Source organism: Cherax quadricarinatus, chromosome 82, assembly GCF_038502225.1.
Source record: "Cherax quadricarinatus isolate ZL_2023a chromosome 82, ASM3850222v1, whole genome shotgun sequence".
Lineage (NCBI taxonomy): Eukaryota > Metazoa > Arthropoda > Malacostraca > Decapoda > Parastacidae > Cherax > Cherax quadricarinatus.
Window position 1 is genome coordinate 14,549,512 of NC_091373.1, and position 18,207 is coordinate 14,567,718.

The 18,207-nt window shown below is 40.0% G+C and overlaps 1 protein-coding gene across 1 annotated transcript in view; it reads right to left on the minus strand.

The window, feature by feature from the left end:
* Window positions 1–1,380: 1,380 nt before the first annotated feature.
* Window positions 1,381–18,207, minus strand: part of LOC128698361 (uncharacterized) — a 75,970-nt gene continuing 59,143 nt past the window's right edge. Inside the window, exon 8 of the mRNA XM_070102613.1 lies at window positions 1,381–9,104. Coding sequence (XP_069958714.1) covers window positions 8,968–9,104 — 137 coding nt within the window. The 3' untranslated portion in view covers window positions 1,381–8,967. The remainder of the gene's footprint in view (window positions 9,105–18,207) is intronic.

Below are 18,207 nucleotides of genomic sequence, written 5' to 3' on the forward strand. Positions count from 1 at the left end.
GGAGAGTGCTAGAGGCATCATCATCAGAGTTTGTGTAGTAAATCAGTTGCTGTCAAAAAGTGTATGAGTCTGGGTTAGAGGAGGATCCATCAACAAGGAGGGAAGGTAAAGAAAGGGCAGCAGAGTGCAGATGACATTGGAGGTATGTATGTATTGTTGAAAATTCCAGCTACAGCAGCATCAGCAGAAAGATCATTTAGCAAACTCAAACATGTCAAAAAAACTAAGGTTTACTTTGCCTCATACCAGACTTGTTGATTTAGTAAATGCTCATTTCACTAAGTAGTCCAAGTAAATATGTATTAAACTTAAGAATTTATTTTAATTTGAAAGAATTTATTAAACATTTAAAAAATTTAGGCACTTGTATAGTTGTAGGTCAACAAAAATGTTCAAAATCAGTATAGTATAAAACACATGTATATGTTATCTGGTCATCCTGCTGTGCAGGAAATAAAGCATTGATGAAAGTTTACCAACTTTTTTACTGGACTCCAAATTCTCAATTTTGAGAGAAGCCTCAGCCTGTCCCCAGGAGCCCCAAAGCAATCTTGTTCTGCCTTGCAAAATTTGTCTTGGACACCCTGCTCATTAGGAGTGGGGAGAGTTTATGGGTCAGAGTAGATAGGGATAGGTAAATAGAATAGGTGGAAGGTGCTTAGTGGTTTCCTAATTCCTTAGATAGGTCATCCACATACTCATGATGAATTTCTAGCATGTCCATCTATTTGTTGCTAACCATGTTCCCCGGTGTTTTGAGTTAGAATATTTATCCTGGTGTGGGGGAGACACGATCCTGCTAGTTAGTGCTAAATATCCAGCATAAAGCCTTGTTCTGGACATGTTGTACTACAACAAACCTCTATTTTTAATAATTTTTTTATCTCAGTTCAACAAAAAAATAAAAAATTTGCTCGTAAATACATTGAAAACAACGTACAACAGATTTTTCCTATAGTATTTGTCAGTTGCAAATTATTTTAGCGTAAGGTTGATGAAGTCATATGTCTGGCAGTGAGCATCTGGGAAAACTGCAGCTCTGTAGCTCTTATGGATAAGCCACCACTGATTTATTCAGCATTAGAATTGTCAGGAAGTTGAACAATCTGGAGAGTTAAGTCGTAGAGGCAACACACTCACATAACAGAGCTATGATAAATAGGACAAAGCCAGGAACAGGTGGGGCTTATTATAATAAAAAGTGAAGCACTAAAGGGTGGGGCTTGAACCCAAGGAAAGTGAGTCCAAAAACCCATAGGTCAGTGTTCTGAGACTCATCATGAGTTCAAGCCTCACATTTTTATTCTCCCATCAGTCATATGCTGGGTCAAGGAGAACATGGTAAGTATATTTTTATAAAAGGATAATAACAGCAAAGTGTATAAATTTTATTTATTTAAAGAAAAGCATACAGGAATATACATCTATATTCAAGCTATATATTGCATAATAAATGCAAATTTCAATACTAATTAACAATCAAATGTGGCAGCATTTGATTAATGAGGGTCATTTAACCCTTGACAGGTACATGTGCTTCACCATTCCTCACTACCTGACTGAGGTTGGGCAGGTGGGAAAGATTGAGAGATAGAGACTTAAGTCTCCCAGTATAGAGAATACTATATCACAGGTAATATTTACTGGCTATACAATAATTATGGATCCACATAATGGACAGACTGAAAAAAAAATATGATGTATCACACCCACATTTTTATTATTTTTTTATTTGCAAATTATACTGGCCAGTTTTCTAATGTTATTTATTTCTGGGTTTCACTTTCTTTGAGGGTTATAACAGAATAGTTCATGAGATCACATTAATAATGGGGTCTATTAGTAAATACTTGATCCCCAACACCATATAGATCTTCACTTGCTTGCAAGAGAGAGTAGTTTGCTTGTGGTACTTTGAGTTAATTATTTAATTTAGCCAGTAATGTCTTTCCTACAGTGAGTCTACTGCTCATTTTATATGGACAAACCTTAGGTTTAAGAGTGATGACCTCTCTTAACAGTTTACTACCTGTCTCATATTGAAGCAATACCAGGTTGCCTTCTCCAAAACTATCAATTTATGGTTCTTGAGAAATTTCAAGATATCCATATCCAGCAGGGCCCTAATTTATGATGATCTTCCCAATTTACACCAATGGCACCCCTTTTAAAAAATTATTTACTTGTAAACAATGATCTGCAGAAAATGTTATAGACTGGCCATTCCAAGACATTCTGACTAGCAATGTTTGCTCAAACTTTTAATTTTTATGAAATTTTGAAAGTCCAGATGTTATTCTTACTAACAAGGGACTGGGAGCCAGCCTCTTCCAGGTCCAGAACTACACTGCTTCGCATCTCAACTCTACACTTGCTTCACGAGTGAAGAATTTAGATGTGAAGGGACTTATTACAACATCGTTATCTTACCACTTCTACTGTCTTCAATCCGCTGAAGAAGCCCAACGTGTAGTTGAAATGTTTCAACAATAATGATGTCCAACTAATGCACATGCGTCTTACTCACCAAGGTCAAGGTAGAGCAAAGGTCAGAAGTAATGGTGCTGCAGGGTTAAGGGGCCTAGGAGGCAAATCATGACCTGGACTATCCATGAATTATGACTTTCTAAGGGAGTAGAGTGGGGAAGGGGAAATAAACAAAAGTGGGAGGAGGGAAAAGGGGGGCAGCTCTGAGGAGAAACGAGTACTAAATATTCCCCCTCTATGTCCAAGAGCACCTACATTGCAGCATGCAGTGCTGATGCAGTATGGAAAACTTCCTACCCTACCCTTCATGCCAGTAATCCAGGATGGGACGACCTGCATCACCCATGTCACCTTGGTTGACGAGATATGGGCGATTGGGAAACTGACCTTGGCTGCCACCTGGAACTGACAGGAAGCCTCCTGGGATACTTCCATCACCCTTAGACACTAGGTCAGGCAGCCCAGCACATTCCCAGATAATCCAATTGCATGGGTAATAATGCCACAGATATCATTGACCGAATGGGACGGGCAATTCCTTTTCAATCAGCCTAGGAGCTGGAATTATACGGAAAATATTCCGAGGGCAAAATGGAGAGGGGTTAGGCTGCTTGCTAATTAACTTAGTAAATGTACCCTGCTTGTGTGCAAACTGCATATCAGAATAACTATCAAAGATTACAAAAGCAGCCATCTCAGGAAGATTAACTTTTTTACAAAATAGGTTTTTAAACCCACTCTGAAACCTCCTTGCTCATCCGCAATCCTACATTCTGTCTTACCTCTAATTCTTTCAATTATAACCCTACCGTACACTTTTCCTGGTATACTCAGTAAACTTATTCCTCTATAATTTTTAGTCTCTTTTGTCCCCTTTCCCTTTATATAAAGGGACTATACATGCTCTCCGCCAATCCCTAGGTACCTTCCCCTCTTTCATACATTTATTAAACAAAAGTACCAACCACTCCAACACTATATCCCCCCCTGCTTTTAATATTTCTGTCATGATCCCATCAGTTCCAGTTGCTTTACCCCCTTTCATTCTACGTAATGCCTCACATACCTCCCCCACACTTACATTCTGCTCTTCTTCACTCCTAAAAGATGGTATACCTCCCTGACCAGTGCATGAAATTACTACCTCTCTTTCTTCCTTAACATTTAAAAGTTCCTCAAAATATTCTCACCATCTACCTAATACCTCCATCTTCCCATCTACTAACTCCCCTACTCTGTTTTTAACTGACAAATCCATACTTTCCCTAGGCTTTCTTAACTTGTTTAACTCCCTCCAAAATTTTTTCTTATTTTCATTAAAATTTCTTGACAGTGCCTCTCCCACTATCATCTGCTCTCCTTTTGCACTCTCTCACCACTCTCTTCACCTTTCTTTTACTCTCCATATACTCTGCTCTTCTTATAACACTTCTGCTTTGTAAAAACCTCTCATAAGCTACCTTTTTCTCTTTTATCACACCCTTTACTTCATCATTCCACCAATCATACATGTACAAGCATATATATACATACCCCTCTAGGTTTTCTTCTATTTTCTTTCTAGTTCTTGTTCTTGTTTATTTCCTCTTATCTCCATGGGCAAGTGGAAAAGAATTCTTCCTCCATAAGCCATGCGTGCTGTAAGAGGCAACTAAAATGCCGGGAGGAAGGGGCTAGTAACACCTTCTCCTGTATATATTACTAAATTTGAAAGGAGAAACTTTCGTTTTTCCTTTTGGGCCACCCCGCCTCGGTGGGATACGGCCGGTGTGTTGAAAGAAGAAGAAGAAGTCTGTTGAGTATGCATGGTAAAGTGTATGGTAGAGTTATTATTGAAAGAATTAAGAGTAAGATGGAGAATAGGATAGCAGATGAACAAGGAGGCTTTAGGAAAGGTAGGGGGTGTGTGGACCAGGTGTTTACAGAGAAACATAAGTGAACAGTATTTAGATAAGGCTAAAGAGGTTTTTGTGGCATTTGTGGATTTGGAAAAGGCGTATGACAGGGTGGATAGGGAGGCAATGTGGCAGATGTTGCAGGTGTATGGTGTAGGAGGTAGGTTACTGAAAGCAGTTTAGAGTTTTTACGAGGATAGTGAGGCTCAAGTTAGAGTATGTAGGAAAGAGGGAGATTACTTCCCAGTAAAAGTAGGCCTTAGACAAGGATGTGTGATGTCACCGTGGTTGTTTAATATATTTATAGATGGGGTTGTAAGAGAAGTAAATGCGAGGGTCTTGGCAAGAGGCGTGGAGTTAAAAGATAAAAAATCACACAAAGTGGGAGTTGTCACAGTTGCTCGTTGCTGATGACACTGTGCTCTTGGGAGATTCTGAAGAGAAGTTGCAGAGGTTGGTCGATGAATTTGGTAGGGTATGCAAAAGAAGAAAATTAAAAGTGAATACAGGAAAGAGTAAGGTTATGAGGATAACAAAAAGATTAGGTGATGAAAGATTGGATATCAGATTGGAGGGAGAGAGTATGGAGGAGGTGAATGTATTCAGATATTTGGGAGTGGACGTGTCAGCGGATGGGTCTATGAAAGATGAGGTGAATCATAGAACTGATGAGGGGAAAAGGGTGAGCGGTGCACTTAGGAGTCTGTGGAGACAAAGAACTTTGTCCTTGGAGTCAAAAAGGGGAATGTATGAGAGTATAGTTTTACCAACGCTCTTATATGGGTGTGAAGCATGGGTGATGAATGTTGCAGCGAGGAGAAGGCTGGAGGCTGTGGAGATGTCATGTCTGAGGGCAATGTGTGGTGTGAATATAATGGAGAGAATTCGTAGTTTGGAAGTTAGGAGGAGGTGCAGGATTGCCAAAACTGTTGCCCAGAGGGCCGAGGAAGGGTTGTTGAGGTGGTTCGGACATGTAGAGAGAATGGAGTGAAACAGAATGACTTCAAGAGTGTATCAGTCTGTAGTGGAAGGAAGGCGGGGTAGGGGTCGGCCTAGGAAAAGTTGGAGGGCGGGGGTAAATGAGGTTTTGTGTGCGAGGGGCTTGGACTTCCAGCGGGCATGCATGAGCGTGTTTGATAGGAGTGAATGGAGACAAATGGTTTTTAATACTTGACGTGCTGTTGGAGTGTGAGCAAAGTAACATTTATGAAGGGATTCAGGGAAGCCGGCAGGACAGACTTGAGTCCTGGAGATGGGAAGTACAGAGCCTGCACTCTGAAGGACGGGTGTTAATGTTGCAGTTTAAAAACTGTAGTGTAAAGCACCCTTCTGGCAAGACAGTGATGGAGTGAATGATGGTGAAAGTTTTTCTTTTTTGGGCCACCCTGCCTTGGTGGGAATCGGCCAGTGTGTTAATAAATAAAATAAAAATGAAATGAGCCAAGTGAAAATAGGAAATCAAAGACATACTCAGATAGTAAAGAGAAGTTGGTGAAGTGAAGGTGAAGTGGCCAGTGCATTTAAATGTGGAAGGACTGGTAGGCATACTGCAGTTCTCAGGAACCTGGGAATGATACAAGGATAGAGCTGTTAAATGTACATTAGCCTGTTTCTCTGAGTATGAGGCAAGTAAGGGGGCAAGGCTAAACTGAAAGCTCCTCTGCTCTGTGGAAGTGTGTCTAGTGTGTAATCAGAGCTGCTTTTGAAGAGTGTGGTGGTGTGGATTTCCAACTGACAATTTCACCCCATTAGATTGAGTATTCTTACGCATCACCCAAGTGCTTTTGTTGTAGATGCCACAGGTGAAATTTTGCTCATTAACACAAGCCTATAGGTGTCTCCCAGTCCCCTCTGAGTACTTCGTGGCAGCCATTACAAGAGATGGTGCATATCACTACAAACGGGCATGGTGCCAGATAAGTGGAAAATGGCAAATGTGATACCTATTTTCAAAACAGGTGACAGGTCCTTAGCTTCGAACTATAGACCAATAAGCCTAACCTCCATAGTGGGAAAATTTATGAAATCAATAATTGCCGAGGCAGTTCGTAGCCACCTTGAAAAGCATAAATTAATCAACGAATCTCAGCATGGTTTTACAAAGGGGCGTTCCTGCCTTACGAATTTATTAACTTTTTTCACTAAGGTATTTGAGGAGGTAGATCATGGTAATGAATATGATATTGTGTATATGGACTTCAGTAAGGCTTTTGACAGGGTCCCACATCAGAGACTATTGAGGAAAATTAAAGCACATGGAATAGGAGGAGAAATTTTTTCCTGGATAGAGGCATGGTTGACAAATAGGCAGCAGAGAGTTTGCATAAATGGGGAGAAATCAGAGTGGGGAAGCATTACGAGCGGTGTTCCACAGGGGTCAGTGTTGGGCCCCCTGCTGTTCACAATCTACATAAACGACATAGATGAGGGCATAAAGAGCGACATCGGCAAGTTTGCCGATGACACCAAAATAGGCCGTCAAATTCATTCTGACGAGGACATTCGAGCACTCCAGGAAGATTTGAATAGACTGATGCAGTGGTCGGAGAAGTGGCAGATGCAGTTTAATATAGACAAATGCAAAGTTCTAAATGTTGGACAGGACAATAACCATGCCACATATAAACTAAATAATGTAGATCTTAATATTACGGATTGCGAAAAAGATTTAGGAGTTCTGGTTAGCAGTAATCTGAAACCAAGACAACAGTGCATAAGTGTTCGCAATAAAGCTAATAGAATCCTTGGCTTCATATCAAGAAGCATAAATAATAGGAGTCCTCAGGTTGTTCTTCAACTCTATACATCCTTGGTTAGGCCTCATTTAGATTATGCTGCACAGTTTTGGTCACCGTATTACAGGATGGATATAAATTCTCTGGAAAATGTACAAAGGAGGATGACAAAGTTGATCCCATGTATCAGAAACCTTCCCTATGAGGATAGACTAAGGGCCCTGAATCTGCTCTCTCTAGAAAGACGTAGAATTAGGGGGGATATGATTGAGGTGTATAAATGGAAGACAGGAATAAATAAAGGGGATGTAAATAGTGTGCTGAAAATATCTAGCCTAGACAGGACTCGCAGCAATGGTTTTAAGTTGGAAAAATTCAGATTCAGGAAGGATATAGGAAAGTACTGGTTTGGTAATAGAGTTGTGGATGAGTGGAACAAACTCCCGAGTACAGTTATAGAGGCCAGAATGTTGTGTAGCTTTAAAAATAGGTTGGATAAATACATGAGTGGATGTGGGTGGGTGTGAGTTGGACCTAATAGCTTGTGCTACCAGGTCGGTTGCCGTGTTCCTCCCTTAAGTCAATGTGACCTGACCTGACTAGGTTGGGTGCATTGGCTTAAGCCGGTAGGAGACTTGGACCTGCCTCGCATGGGCCAGTAGGCCTTCTGCAGTGTTCCTTCGTTCTTATGTTCTTATGTGAAGTCCCTGAGAGCTTTGTTGTGACTGTGGTATACATCTATTTCTTTTCTGCAGCATACATAAAAGAAAGCCACTAGCATGCAGCGCATGTCAGGCACACTAATCCTAATGTATTTTCACAAGATTAGTGCTAGGGTACTCTTGCCCCCCCCCCCCCCACTAAGTAAGATCAATCCTGTTGTGATGTCATTTTCAACTCTTAAAGTCTGGTGGATGCTAGTGATTTAACAATAAGAAATTTTAGGGACTGGAAGGCAAGTTCATCATTTGGCAACTCAGTATTGCACATTCTAAGGGCTCTAAGAAAAAGTTGAAAAATAAAAATTTTATGAATGAATATAAAAAAATTACCATTAACTACACAATTTTCCAAAAATATTCCCTTCTTCCCTAATATTTCTTAGTTTGCTTTCTTGGTTCATCAACATATGTCCTTGTTCTCAGCAAAAAGTTATGTACTTTAATCACCCATTAGCTAATTTTCATACTTTTTTGCAATATTTTCATCACTCCTTTTTCATATAATCTGCCTTCAATTTTTTTTTCCATTTCCAATAACATATACAAATACTCTCCAAACAGGAAACAGGCACATGCAAATTCAACAAACAGGTGAATCAACTTGACTTGGCTGCTGAGTGTAACTCAGACATTTTTGAAGATACAATTTAGACAACTGTATGATTGACAATGTATTTATGAATGAAAGATTTGTTTGAATAAATTCTTTCATCAGTGACACTATAAAATGTTAAAACACTGTGTACTCATTATATAAAACTGAAAGAGAAATTTGATTTACCCGCAGGAGTATACACCTGAGAGTAAATCAAACCTCCAGAGCCTTGGATTAATGTCAGCCTGTTACCTTCTCTACTACTGCTAATGATCTTTTTTAAGTATCAAAGGAATTTGAAAGATTTTGAATGAACATTTAAACTAATCAAAACTCTACAAATTAACTATTACATAGCAAGATAAATAACTGAAGTTTAATTTATTACTTTTCTGGGTGATTTTTCACTACCATCATGAAACTTGGGGAAAAATCCAACTTAAGTTTGTTTGCGTATTTCCCAATTCATTTGTCAATTTTAAATTCACAATGATCATCTGCTTTCTCCATTACTAACTTTTTCAGTATCACTATCACTTACTACCACACTGTAAGCCAGTCCAAACAGCGATGGTGGTAGCTGCATCTTCCATAGGTGTGTTTTCTACTTCCAGCTTAACAGGACTGGAAACTTCCAAACTACATGGAAATTTTTCTACTTGCTTTTTCCCTGCAATGAAAAATTATATCACTGTATATTGTTCAAAAAAAGTTAAATATAAAGTTCCTTTAACTTAGTTTCTAATTCAAGAAGAGACTATTTACCCTTACACAGTCTTTGAACCACTGAATTACACCCTACCTATCCTAGCTGTGGTATACATTAAGTACCAGCTTCTCAAGCACTTTCAAACATACGTAACATCCCTACTCATCCCACTTGTAGTATACACTAATTTACTAGCTTGCAAAGCACAAAGATACTTGGGAGTTGACGTGTCGGCGGATGGATTTATGAAGGATGAGGTTAATCATAGAATTGATGAGGGAAAAAAGGTGAGTGGTGCGTTGAGGTATATGTGGAGTCAAAAAACGTTATCTATGGAGGCAAAGAAGGGAATGTATGAAAGTATAGTAGTACCAACACTCTTATATGGATGTGAAGCTTGGGTGGTAAATGCAGCAGCGAGGAGACGGTTGGAGGCAGTGGAGATGTCCTGTCTAAGGGCAATGTGTGGTGTAAATATTATGCAGAAAATTCGGAGTGTGGAAATTAGGAGAAGGTGTGGAGTTAATAAAAGCATTAGTCAGAGGGCAGAAGAGGGGTTGTTGAGGTGGTTTGGTCATTTAGAGAGAATGGATCAAAGTAGAATGACATGGAAAGCATATAAATCTATAGGGGAAGGAAAGAGGGGTAGGGGTCGTCCTCGAAAGGGTTGGAAAGAGGGGGTAAAGGAGGTTTTGTGGGTGAGGGGCTTGGACTTCCAGCAAGCGTGCATGAGCGTGTTAGATAGGAGTGAATGGAGACGAATGATACTTGGGACCTGACGATCTGTTGGAGTGTGAGCAGGGTAATATTTAGTGAAGGGATTCAGGGAAACCGGTTATTTTCATATAGTCGGACTTGAGTCCTGGAAATGGGAAGTACAATGCCTGCACTTTAAAGGAGGGGTTTGGGATATTGGCAGTTTGGAGGGATATGTTGTGTATCTCTATACGTATATGCTTCTAAACTGTTATATTCTGAGCACCTCTGCAAAAGCAGTGATAATGTGTGAGTGTGGTGAAAGTGTTGAATGATGATGAAAGTATTTTCTTTTTGGGGATTTTCTTTCTTTTTTTGGGTCACCCTGCCTCGGTGGGAGACGACCGACTTGTTGAAAAAAAAAAAAAAAAAAATATAACATCCTCCATGATTACAACACATCGAATCACATTTACTGAATATGACACGTGTAGTAATCCATTCACCATCCATTGCAACATACTCACATGTATTTATTGAATATGATACATGTAGTAATCCATTCACCATCCATTGCAACATTCTCACATGTATTTATTGAATATGATATGTGTAGTAATCCATTCACCATCCATTGCAACATTCTCACATGTATTTATTGAATATGATGTGTAGTAATCCATTCAACATCCATTGCAACATTCTCACATGTATTTATTGAATATGATATGTGTAGCAATCCATTCACCATCCATTGCAACATTCTCACATGTATTTATTGAATATGATATGTGTAGCAATCCATTCACCATCCATTGCAACATACTCACATGTATTTATTGAATATGATACATGTAGTAATCCATTCACCATCCATTGCAACATTCTCACATGTATTTATTGAATATGATTTTTATTTTTTATTATCACACCGGCCGATTCCCACCAAGGCAGGGTGGCCCGAAAAAGAAAAACTTTCACCATCATTCACTCCATCACTGTCTTGCCAGAAGGGTGCTTTACACTACAGTTTTTAAACTGCAACATTAACACCCCTCCTTCAGAGTGCAGGCACTGTACTTCCCATCTCCAGGACTCAAGTCCGGCCTGCCGGTTTCCCTGAATCCCTTCATAAATGTTACTTTGCTCACACTCCAACAGCACGTCAAGTATTAAAAACCATTTGTCTCCATTCACTCCTATCAAACACGCTCACGCATGCCTGCTGGAAGTCCAAGCCCCTCGCACACAAAACCTCCTTTACCCCCTCCCTCCAACCCTTCCTAGGCCGACCCCTACCCCGCCTTCCTTCCACTACAGACTGATACACTCTTGAAGTCATTCTGTTTCGCTCCATTCTCTCTACATGTCCGAACCACCTCAACAACCCTTCCTCAGCCCTCTGGACAACAGTTTTGGTAATCCCGCACCTCCTCCTAACTTCCAAACTACGAATTCTCTGCATTATATTCACACCACACATTGCCCTCAGACATGACATCTCCACTGCCTCCAGCCTTCTCCTCGCTGCAACATTCATCACCCACGCTTCACACCCATATAAGAGCGTTGGTAAAACTATACTCTCATACATTCCCCTCTTTGCCTCCAAGGACAAAGTTCTTTGTCTCCACAGACTCCTAAGTGCACCACTCACTCTTTTTCCCTCATCAATTCTATGATTCACCTCATCTTTCATAGACCCATCCGCTGACACGTCCACTCCCAAATATCTGAATACGTTCACCTCCTCCATACTCTCTCCCTCCAATCTGATATTCAATCTTTCATCACCTAATCTTTTTGTTATCCTCATAACCTTACTCTTTCCTGTATTCACCTTTAATTTTCTTCTTTTGCACACCCTACCAAATTCATCCACCAATCTCTGCAACTTCTCTTCAGAATCTCCCAAGAGCACAGTGTCATCGGCAAAGAGCAGCTGTGACAACTCCCACTTTGTGTGTGATTCTTTATCTTTTAACTCCACGCCTCTTGCCAAGACCCTCGCATTTACTTCTCTTACAACCCCATCTATAAATATATTAAACAACCACGGTGACATCACACATCCTTGTCTAAGGCCTACTTTTACTGGGAAAAAATTTCCCTCTTTCCTACATACTCTAACTTGAGCCTCACTATCCTCGTAAAAACTCTTCACTGCTTTCAGTAACCTACCTCCTACACCATACACTTGCAACATCTGCCACATTGCCCCCCTATCCACCCTGTCATACGCCTTTTCCAAATCCATAAATGCCACAAAGACCTCTTTAGCCTTATCTAAATACTGTTCACTTATATGTTTCACTGTAAACACCTGGTCCACACACCCCCTACCTTTCCTAAAGCCTCCTTGTTCATCTGCTATCCTATTCTCCGTCTTACTCTTAATTCTTTCAATTATAACTCTACCATACACTTTACCAGGTACACTCAACAGACTTATCCCCCTATAATTTTTGCACTCTCTTTTATCCCCTTTGCCTTTATACAAAGGAACTATGCATGCTCTCTGCCAATCCCTAGGTACCTTACCCTCTTCCATACATTTATTAAATAATTGCACCAACCACTCCAAAACTATATCCCCACCTGCTTTTAACATTTCTATCTTTATCCCATCAATCCCGGCTGCCTTACCCCCTTTCATTTTACCTACTGCCTCACGAACTTCCCCCACACTCACAACTGGCTCTTCCTCACTCCTACAAGATGTTATTCCTCCTTGCCCTATACACGAAATCACAGCTTCCCTATCTTCATCAACATTTAACAATTCCTCAAAATATTCCTTCCATCTTCCCAATACCTCTACCTCTCCATTTAATAACTCTCCTCTCCTATTTTTAACTGACAAATCCATTTGTTCTCTAGGCTTTCTTAACTTGTTAATCTCACTCCAAAACTTTTTCTTATTTTCAACAAAATTTGTTGATAACATCTCACCCACTCTCTCATTTGCTCTCTTTTTACATTGCTTCACCACTCTCTTAACTTCTCTCTTTTTCTCCATATACTCTTCCCTCCTTGCATCACTTCTACTTTGTAAAAACTTCTCATATGCTAACTTTTTCTCCCTTACTACTCTCTTTACATCATCATTCCACCAATCGCTCCTCTTCCCTCCTGCACCCACTTTCCTGTAACCACAAACTTCTGCTGAACACACTAACACTACATTTTTAAACCTACCCCATACCTCTTCGACCCCATTGCCTATGCTCTCATTAGCCCATCTATCCTCCAATAGCTGTTTATATCTTACCCTAACTGCCTCCTCTTTTAGTTTATAAACCTTCACCTCTCTCTTCCCTGATGCTTCTATTCTCCTTGTATCCCATCTACCTTTTACTCTCAGTGTAGCTACAACTAGAAAGTGATCTGATATATCTGTGGCCCCTCTATAAACATGTACATCCTGAAGTCTACTCAACAGTCTTTTATCTACCAATACATAATCCAACAAACTACTGTCATTTCGCCCTACATCATATCGTGTATACTTATTTATCCTCTTTTTCTTAAAATATGTATTACCTATAACTAAACCCCTTTCTATACAAAGTTCAATCAAAGGGCTCCCATTATCATTTACACCTGGCACCCCAAACTTACCTACCACACCCTCTCTAAAAGTTTCTCCTACTTTAGCATTCAAGTCCCCTACCACAATTACTCTCTCACTTGGTTCAAAGGCTCCTATACATTCACTTAACATCTCCCAAAATCTCTCTCTCTCCTCTGCATTCCTCTCTTCTCCAGGTGCATACACGCTTATTATGACCCACTTCTCGCATCCAACCTTTACTTTAATCCACATAATTCTTGAATTTACACATTCATATTCTCTTTTCTCCTTCCATAACTGATCATTTAACATTACTGCTACCCCTTCCTTTGCTCTAACTCTCTCAGATACTCCAGATTTAATCCCATTTATTTCCCCCCACTGAAACTCTCCTACCCCCTTCAGCTTTGTTTCGCTTAGGGCCAGGACATCCAACTTCTTTTCATTCATAACATCAGCAATCATCTGTTTCTTGTCATCCGCACTACATCCACGCACATTTAAGCAACCCAGTTTTATAAAGTTTTTCTTCTTCTCTTTTTTAGTAATTGTATACAGGAGAAGGGGTTACTAGCCCATTGCTCCCGGCATTTTAGTCGCCTCATACGACACGCATGGCTTACGGAGGAAAGATTCTTTTCCACTTCCCCATGGACAATAGAAGAAATAAAAAAGAACAAGAGCTATTTAGAAAAAGGAGAAAAACCTAGATGTATGTATATATATATATGCATGTGCGTGTCTGTGAAGTGTGACCAAAGTGTAAGTAGGAGTAGCAAGATATCCCTGTTATCTTAGCGTGTTTATGAGACAGAAAAAGAAACCAGCAATCCTACCATCATGCAAAACAGTTACAGGTTTTTGTTTCACAGTCATCTGGCAGGACGGTAGTACTTCCCTGGGTGGTTGCTGTCTACCAACCTATATGTGTAGTAATCCATTCACCATCCACTGCAACATACTCACATGTATTTAGTGTAACTTGATAACAAAACTGATCCAAAACAGATTAAAAAGAACAGCAGCAGCATTAGTAGCAAGTTAATGTTGGCCTTGTAGAATTAAGCTCATACTGTGCTCCATCCTCTCTAAATGACCAAACCACCTCAACAACCTTTATTTAGCCCTAACTCCACACCTCCTAATTTCCACACTACAAATTCTCTGCATAATATTTACACCACATTGCCCTTAGACGTGACATCTCTCATGCCTCCAGCCTCCTCCTTACTGTAACATTTATAACCTATACTTCACACCCAGGTAGGTACTACCGTCCTGCCAAGTGAGTGTAAAACGAAAACCTGTAATTGTTTTACATGATGGTAGGATTGCTGGTGTCTTTTGTCTGTCTCATAAATATGCAAGATTACAGGTACGTCTTGCTACTTCTACTTACACTTAGGTCACACTACACATACATGTACACGTTTATTTATACACACTCATCTGAGTTTTCTTTGATTTTATCTTAATAGTTCTTGGTCTTATTACTTTTCCTTTTATATCCATGGGGAAGTGGAATAAGAATCTTTCCTCCGTAAGCCATGCGTGTTGTAAAAGTCAACTAAAATGCCGGGAACAATGGGCTAGTAACCCCTTTTCCTGTAAAGATTACTAAAAAGAATAAGAAGAAGAAAATTGTCAAAGTGGGAAGTCTGAATGTGCGTGGATGTTGTGCATATCATAAGAAAGAGATGATTGTGGATGTTATGAATGAGAAGAAACTGGATGTCCTGGCTTTAAGTGAAACAAAGCTGAAGGGGGTGGGAGAGTTTCAATGGAGAGGAATAAATGGGATTAGGTCAGGGGTTTCAAATAGAGTTAGAGCTAAAGAAGGAGTAGCAATAATGTTGAAGGATAAGCTATGGCAGGAAAAGAGGGACTACAAATGCATAAATTCAAGTATTATGTGGAGTAAAATAAAGATTGGATGTGAAAAGTGGGTTATAGTAAGCGTGTATGCACCTGGAGAAGAGAGAAGTGTAGAGGAGAGAGAGAGATTCTGGGAAATGTTGAGTGAATGCATGGGGAGTTTTGAATCAAGTGTGAGAGTAATGGTGGTTGGGGATTTCAATGCTTAAGTGGGTAAAAATGTTATGGAGGGAGTAGTAGGTAAATTTGGAGTGCCAGGGGTAAATGTAAATGGGGAGCCTTTAATTGAGCTATGTGTAGAAAGAAATTTGGTAATAAGTAATACATATTTTATGAAAAAGAGGATAAATAAATATACAAGGTATGATGTAGCACGTAATGAAAGTAGTTTGTTAGATTATGTATTGGTGGATAAAAGGTTGATGGGTAGGCTCCAGGATGTACATGTTTATAGAGGGGCAACTGATATATCAGATCATTATTTAGTTGTAGCTACAGTTAGAGTAAGAGGTAGATGGGAAAAGAGGAAGGTGGCAACAACAAGTAAGAGGGAGGTGAAAGTGTATAAACTAAGGGAGGAGGAAGTTCGGGCGAGATATAAGCGACTATTGGCAGAAAGGTGGGCTAGTGCAAAGATGAGTAGTGAGGGGGTTGAAGAGGGTTGGAATAGTTTTAAAAATGCAGTATTAGAATGTGGGGCAGAAGTTTGTGGTTATAGGAGGGTGGGGGCAGGAGGAAAGAGGAGTGATTGGTGGAATGATGAAGTAAAGGGTGTGATAAAAGAGAAAAAGGTAGCTTACGAGAGGTTTTTACAAAGCAGAAGTGTTATAAGAAGAGCAGAGTATATGGAGAGTAAAAGAAAGGTGAAGAGAGTGGTGAGAGAGTGCAAAAGGAGAGCAGATGAAAGAGTGGGAGAGGCACTGTCAAGAAATTTTAATGAAAGAAAGAAAAAATTTTGGAGTGAGTTAAACAAGTTAAGAAAGCCTAGGGAAAGTATGGATTTGTCCGTTAAAAACAGAGTAGGGGAGTTAGTAGATGGGGAGAGGGAGGTATTAGGTAGATGGCGAGAATATTTTGAGGAACTTTTAAATGTTGAGGAAGAAAGGGAGGCGGTAATTTCATGCACTGGCCAGGGAGGTATACCATCTTTTAGGAGTGAAGAAGAGCAGAATGTAAGTGTGGTGGAGGTACGTGAGGCATTACGTAGAATGAAAGGGGGTAAAGCAGCTGGAACTGATGGGATCATGACAGAAATGTTAAAAGCAGGGGGGGATATAGTGTTGGAGTGGTTGGTACTTTTGTTTAATAAATGTATGAAAGAGGGGAAGGTACCTAGCGATTGGCGGAGAGCATGTATAGTCCCTTTATATAAAGGGAAAGGGGACAAAAGAGATTGTAAAAATTATAGAGGAATAAGTTTACCGAGTATACCAGGAAAAGTATACGGTAGAGTTATAATTGAAAGAATTAGAGGTAAGACAGAATGTAGAATTGCGGATGAGCAAGGAGGCTTCAGAGTGGGTAGGGGATGTGTAGATCAAGTGTTTACATTGAAGCATATATGTGAACAGTATTTAGATAAAGGTAGGGAAGTTTTTATTACATTTATGGATTTAGAAAAGGCATATGATAGAGTGGATAGAGGAGCAATGTGGTAGATGTTGCAAGTTTATGGAATAGGTGGTAAGTTACTAAATGCTGTAAAGAGCTTTTATGAAGATGGTGAGGCTCAGGTTAGGGTATGTAGAAGAGAGGGAGAATACTTCCCAGTAAAAGTAGGTCTTAGACAGGGATGTGTAATGTCACCATGGTTGTTTAATATATTTATAGATGGGGTTGTAAAAGAAGTAAATCCTTGGGTGTTCGGGAGGGGTGGGATTAAATTATGGGGAATCAAATTCAAAATGGGAATTGACACAGTTACTTTTTGCTGATGATACTGTGCTTATGGGAGATTCTAAAGAAAAATTGCAAAGGTTAGTGGATGAGTTTGAGAATGTGTGTAAAGGTAGAAAGTTGAAAGTGAACATAGAAAAGAGTAAGGTGATGAGGGTATCAAATGATTTAGATAAAGAAAAATTGGATATCAAATTGGGGAGGAGGAGTATGGAAGAAGTGAATGTTTTCAGATACTTGGGAGTTGACGTGTCGGCGGATGGATTTATGAAGGATGAGGTTAATCATAGAATTGATGAGGGAAAAAAGGTGAGCGGTGCGTTGAGGTATATGTGGAGTCAAAAAACGTTATCTGTGGAGGCAAAGAAGGGAATGTATGAAAGTATAGTAGTACCAACACTCTTATATGGATGTGAAGCTTGGGTGGTAAATGCAGCAGCGAGGAGACGGTTGGAGGCAGTGGAGATGTCCTGTCTAAGGGCAATGTGTGGTGTAAATATTATGCAGAAAATTCGGAGTGTGGAAATTAGGAGAAGGTGTGGAGTTAATAAAAGCATTAGTCAGAGGGCAGAAGAGGGGTTGTTGAGGTGGTTTGGTCATTTAGAGAGAATGGATCAAAGTAGAATGACATGGAAAGCATATAAATCTATAGGGGAAGGAAAGAGGGGTAGGGGTCGTCCTCGAAAGGGTTGGAAAGAGGGGGTAAAGGAGGTTTTGTGGGCGAGGGGCTTGGACTTCCAGCAAGCGTGCATGAGCGTGTTAGATAGGAGTGAATGGAGACGAATGATACTTGGGACCTGACGATCTGTTGGAGTGTGAGCAGGGTAATATTTAGTGAAGGGATTCAGGGAAACCGGTTATTTTCTTATAGTCGGACTTGAGTCCTGGAAATGGGAAGTACAATGCCTGCATTATAAAGGTGGGGTTTGGGATATTGGCAGTTTGGAGGGATATGTTGTGTATCTTTATACGTATATGCTTCTAAACTGTTGTATTCTGAGCACCTCTGCAAAAGCAGTGATA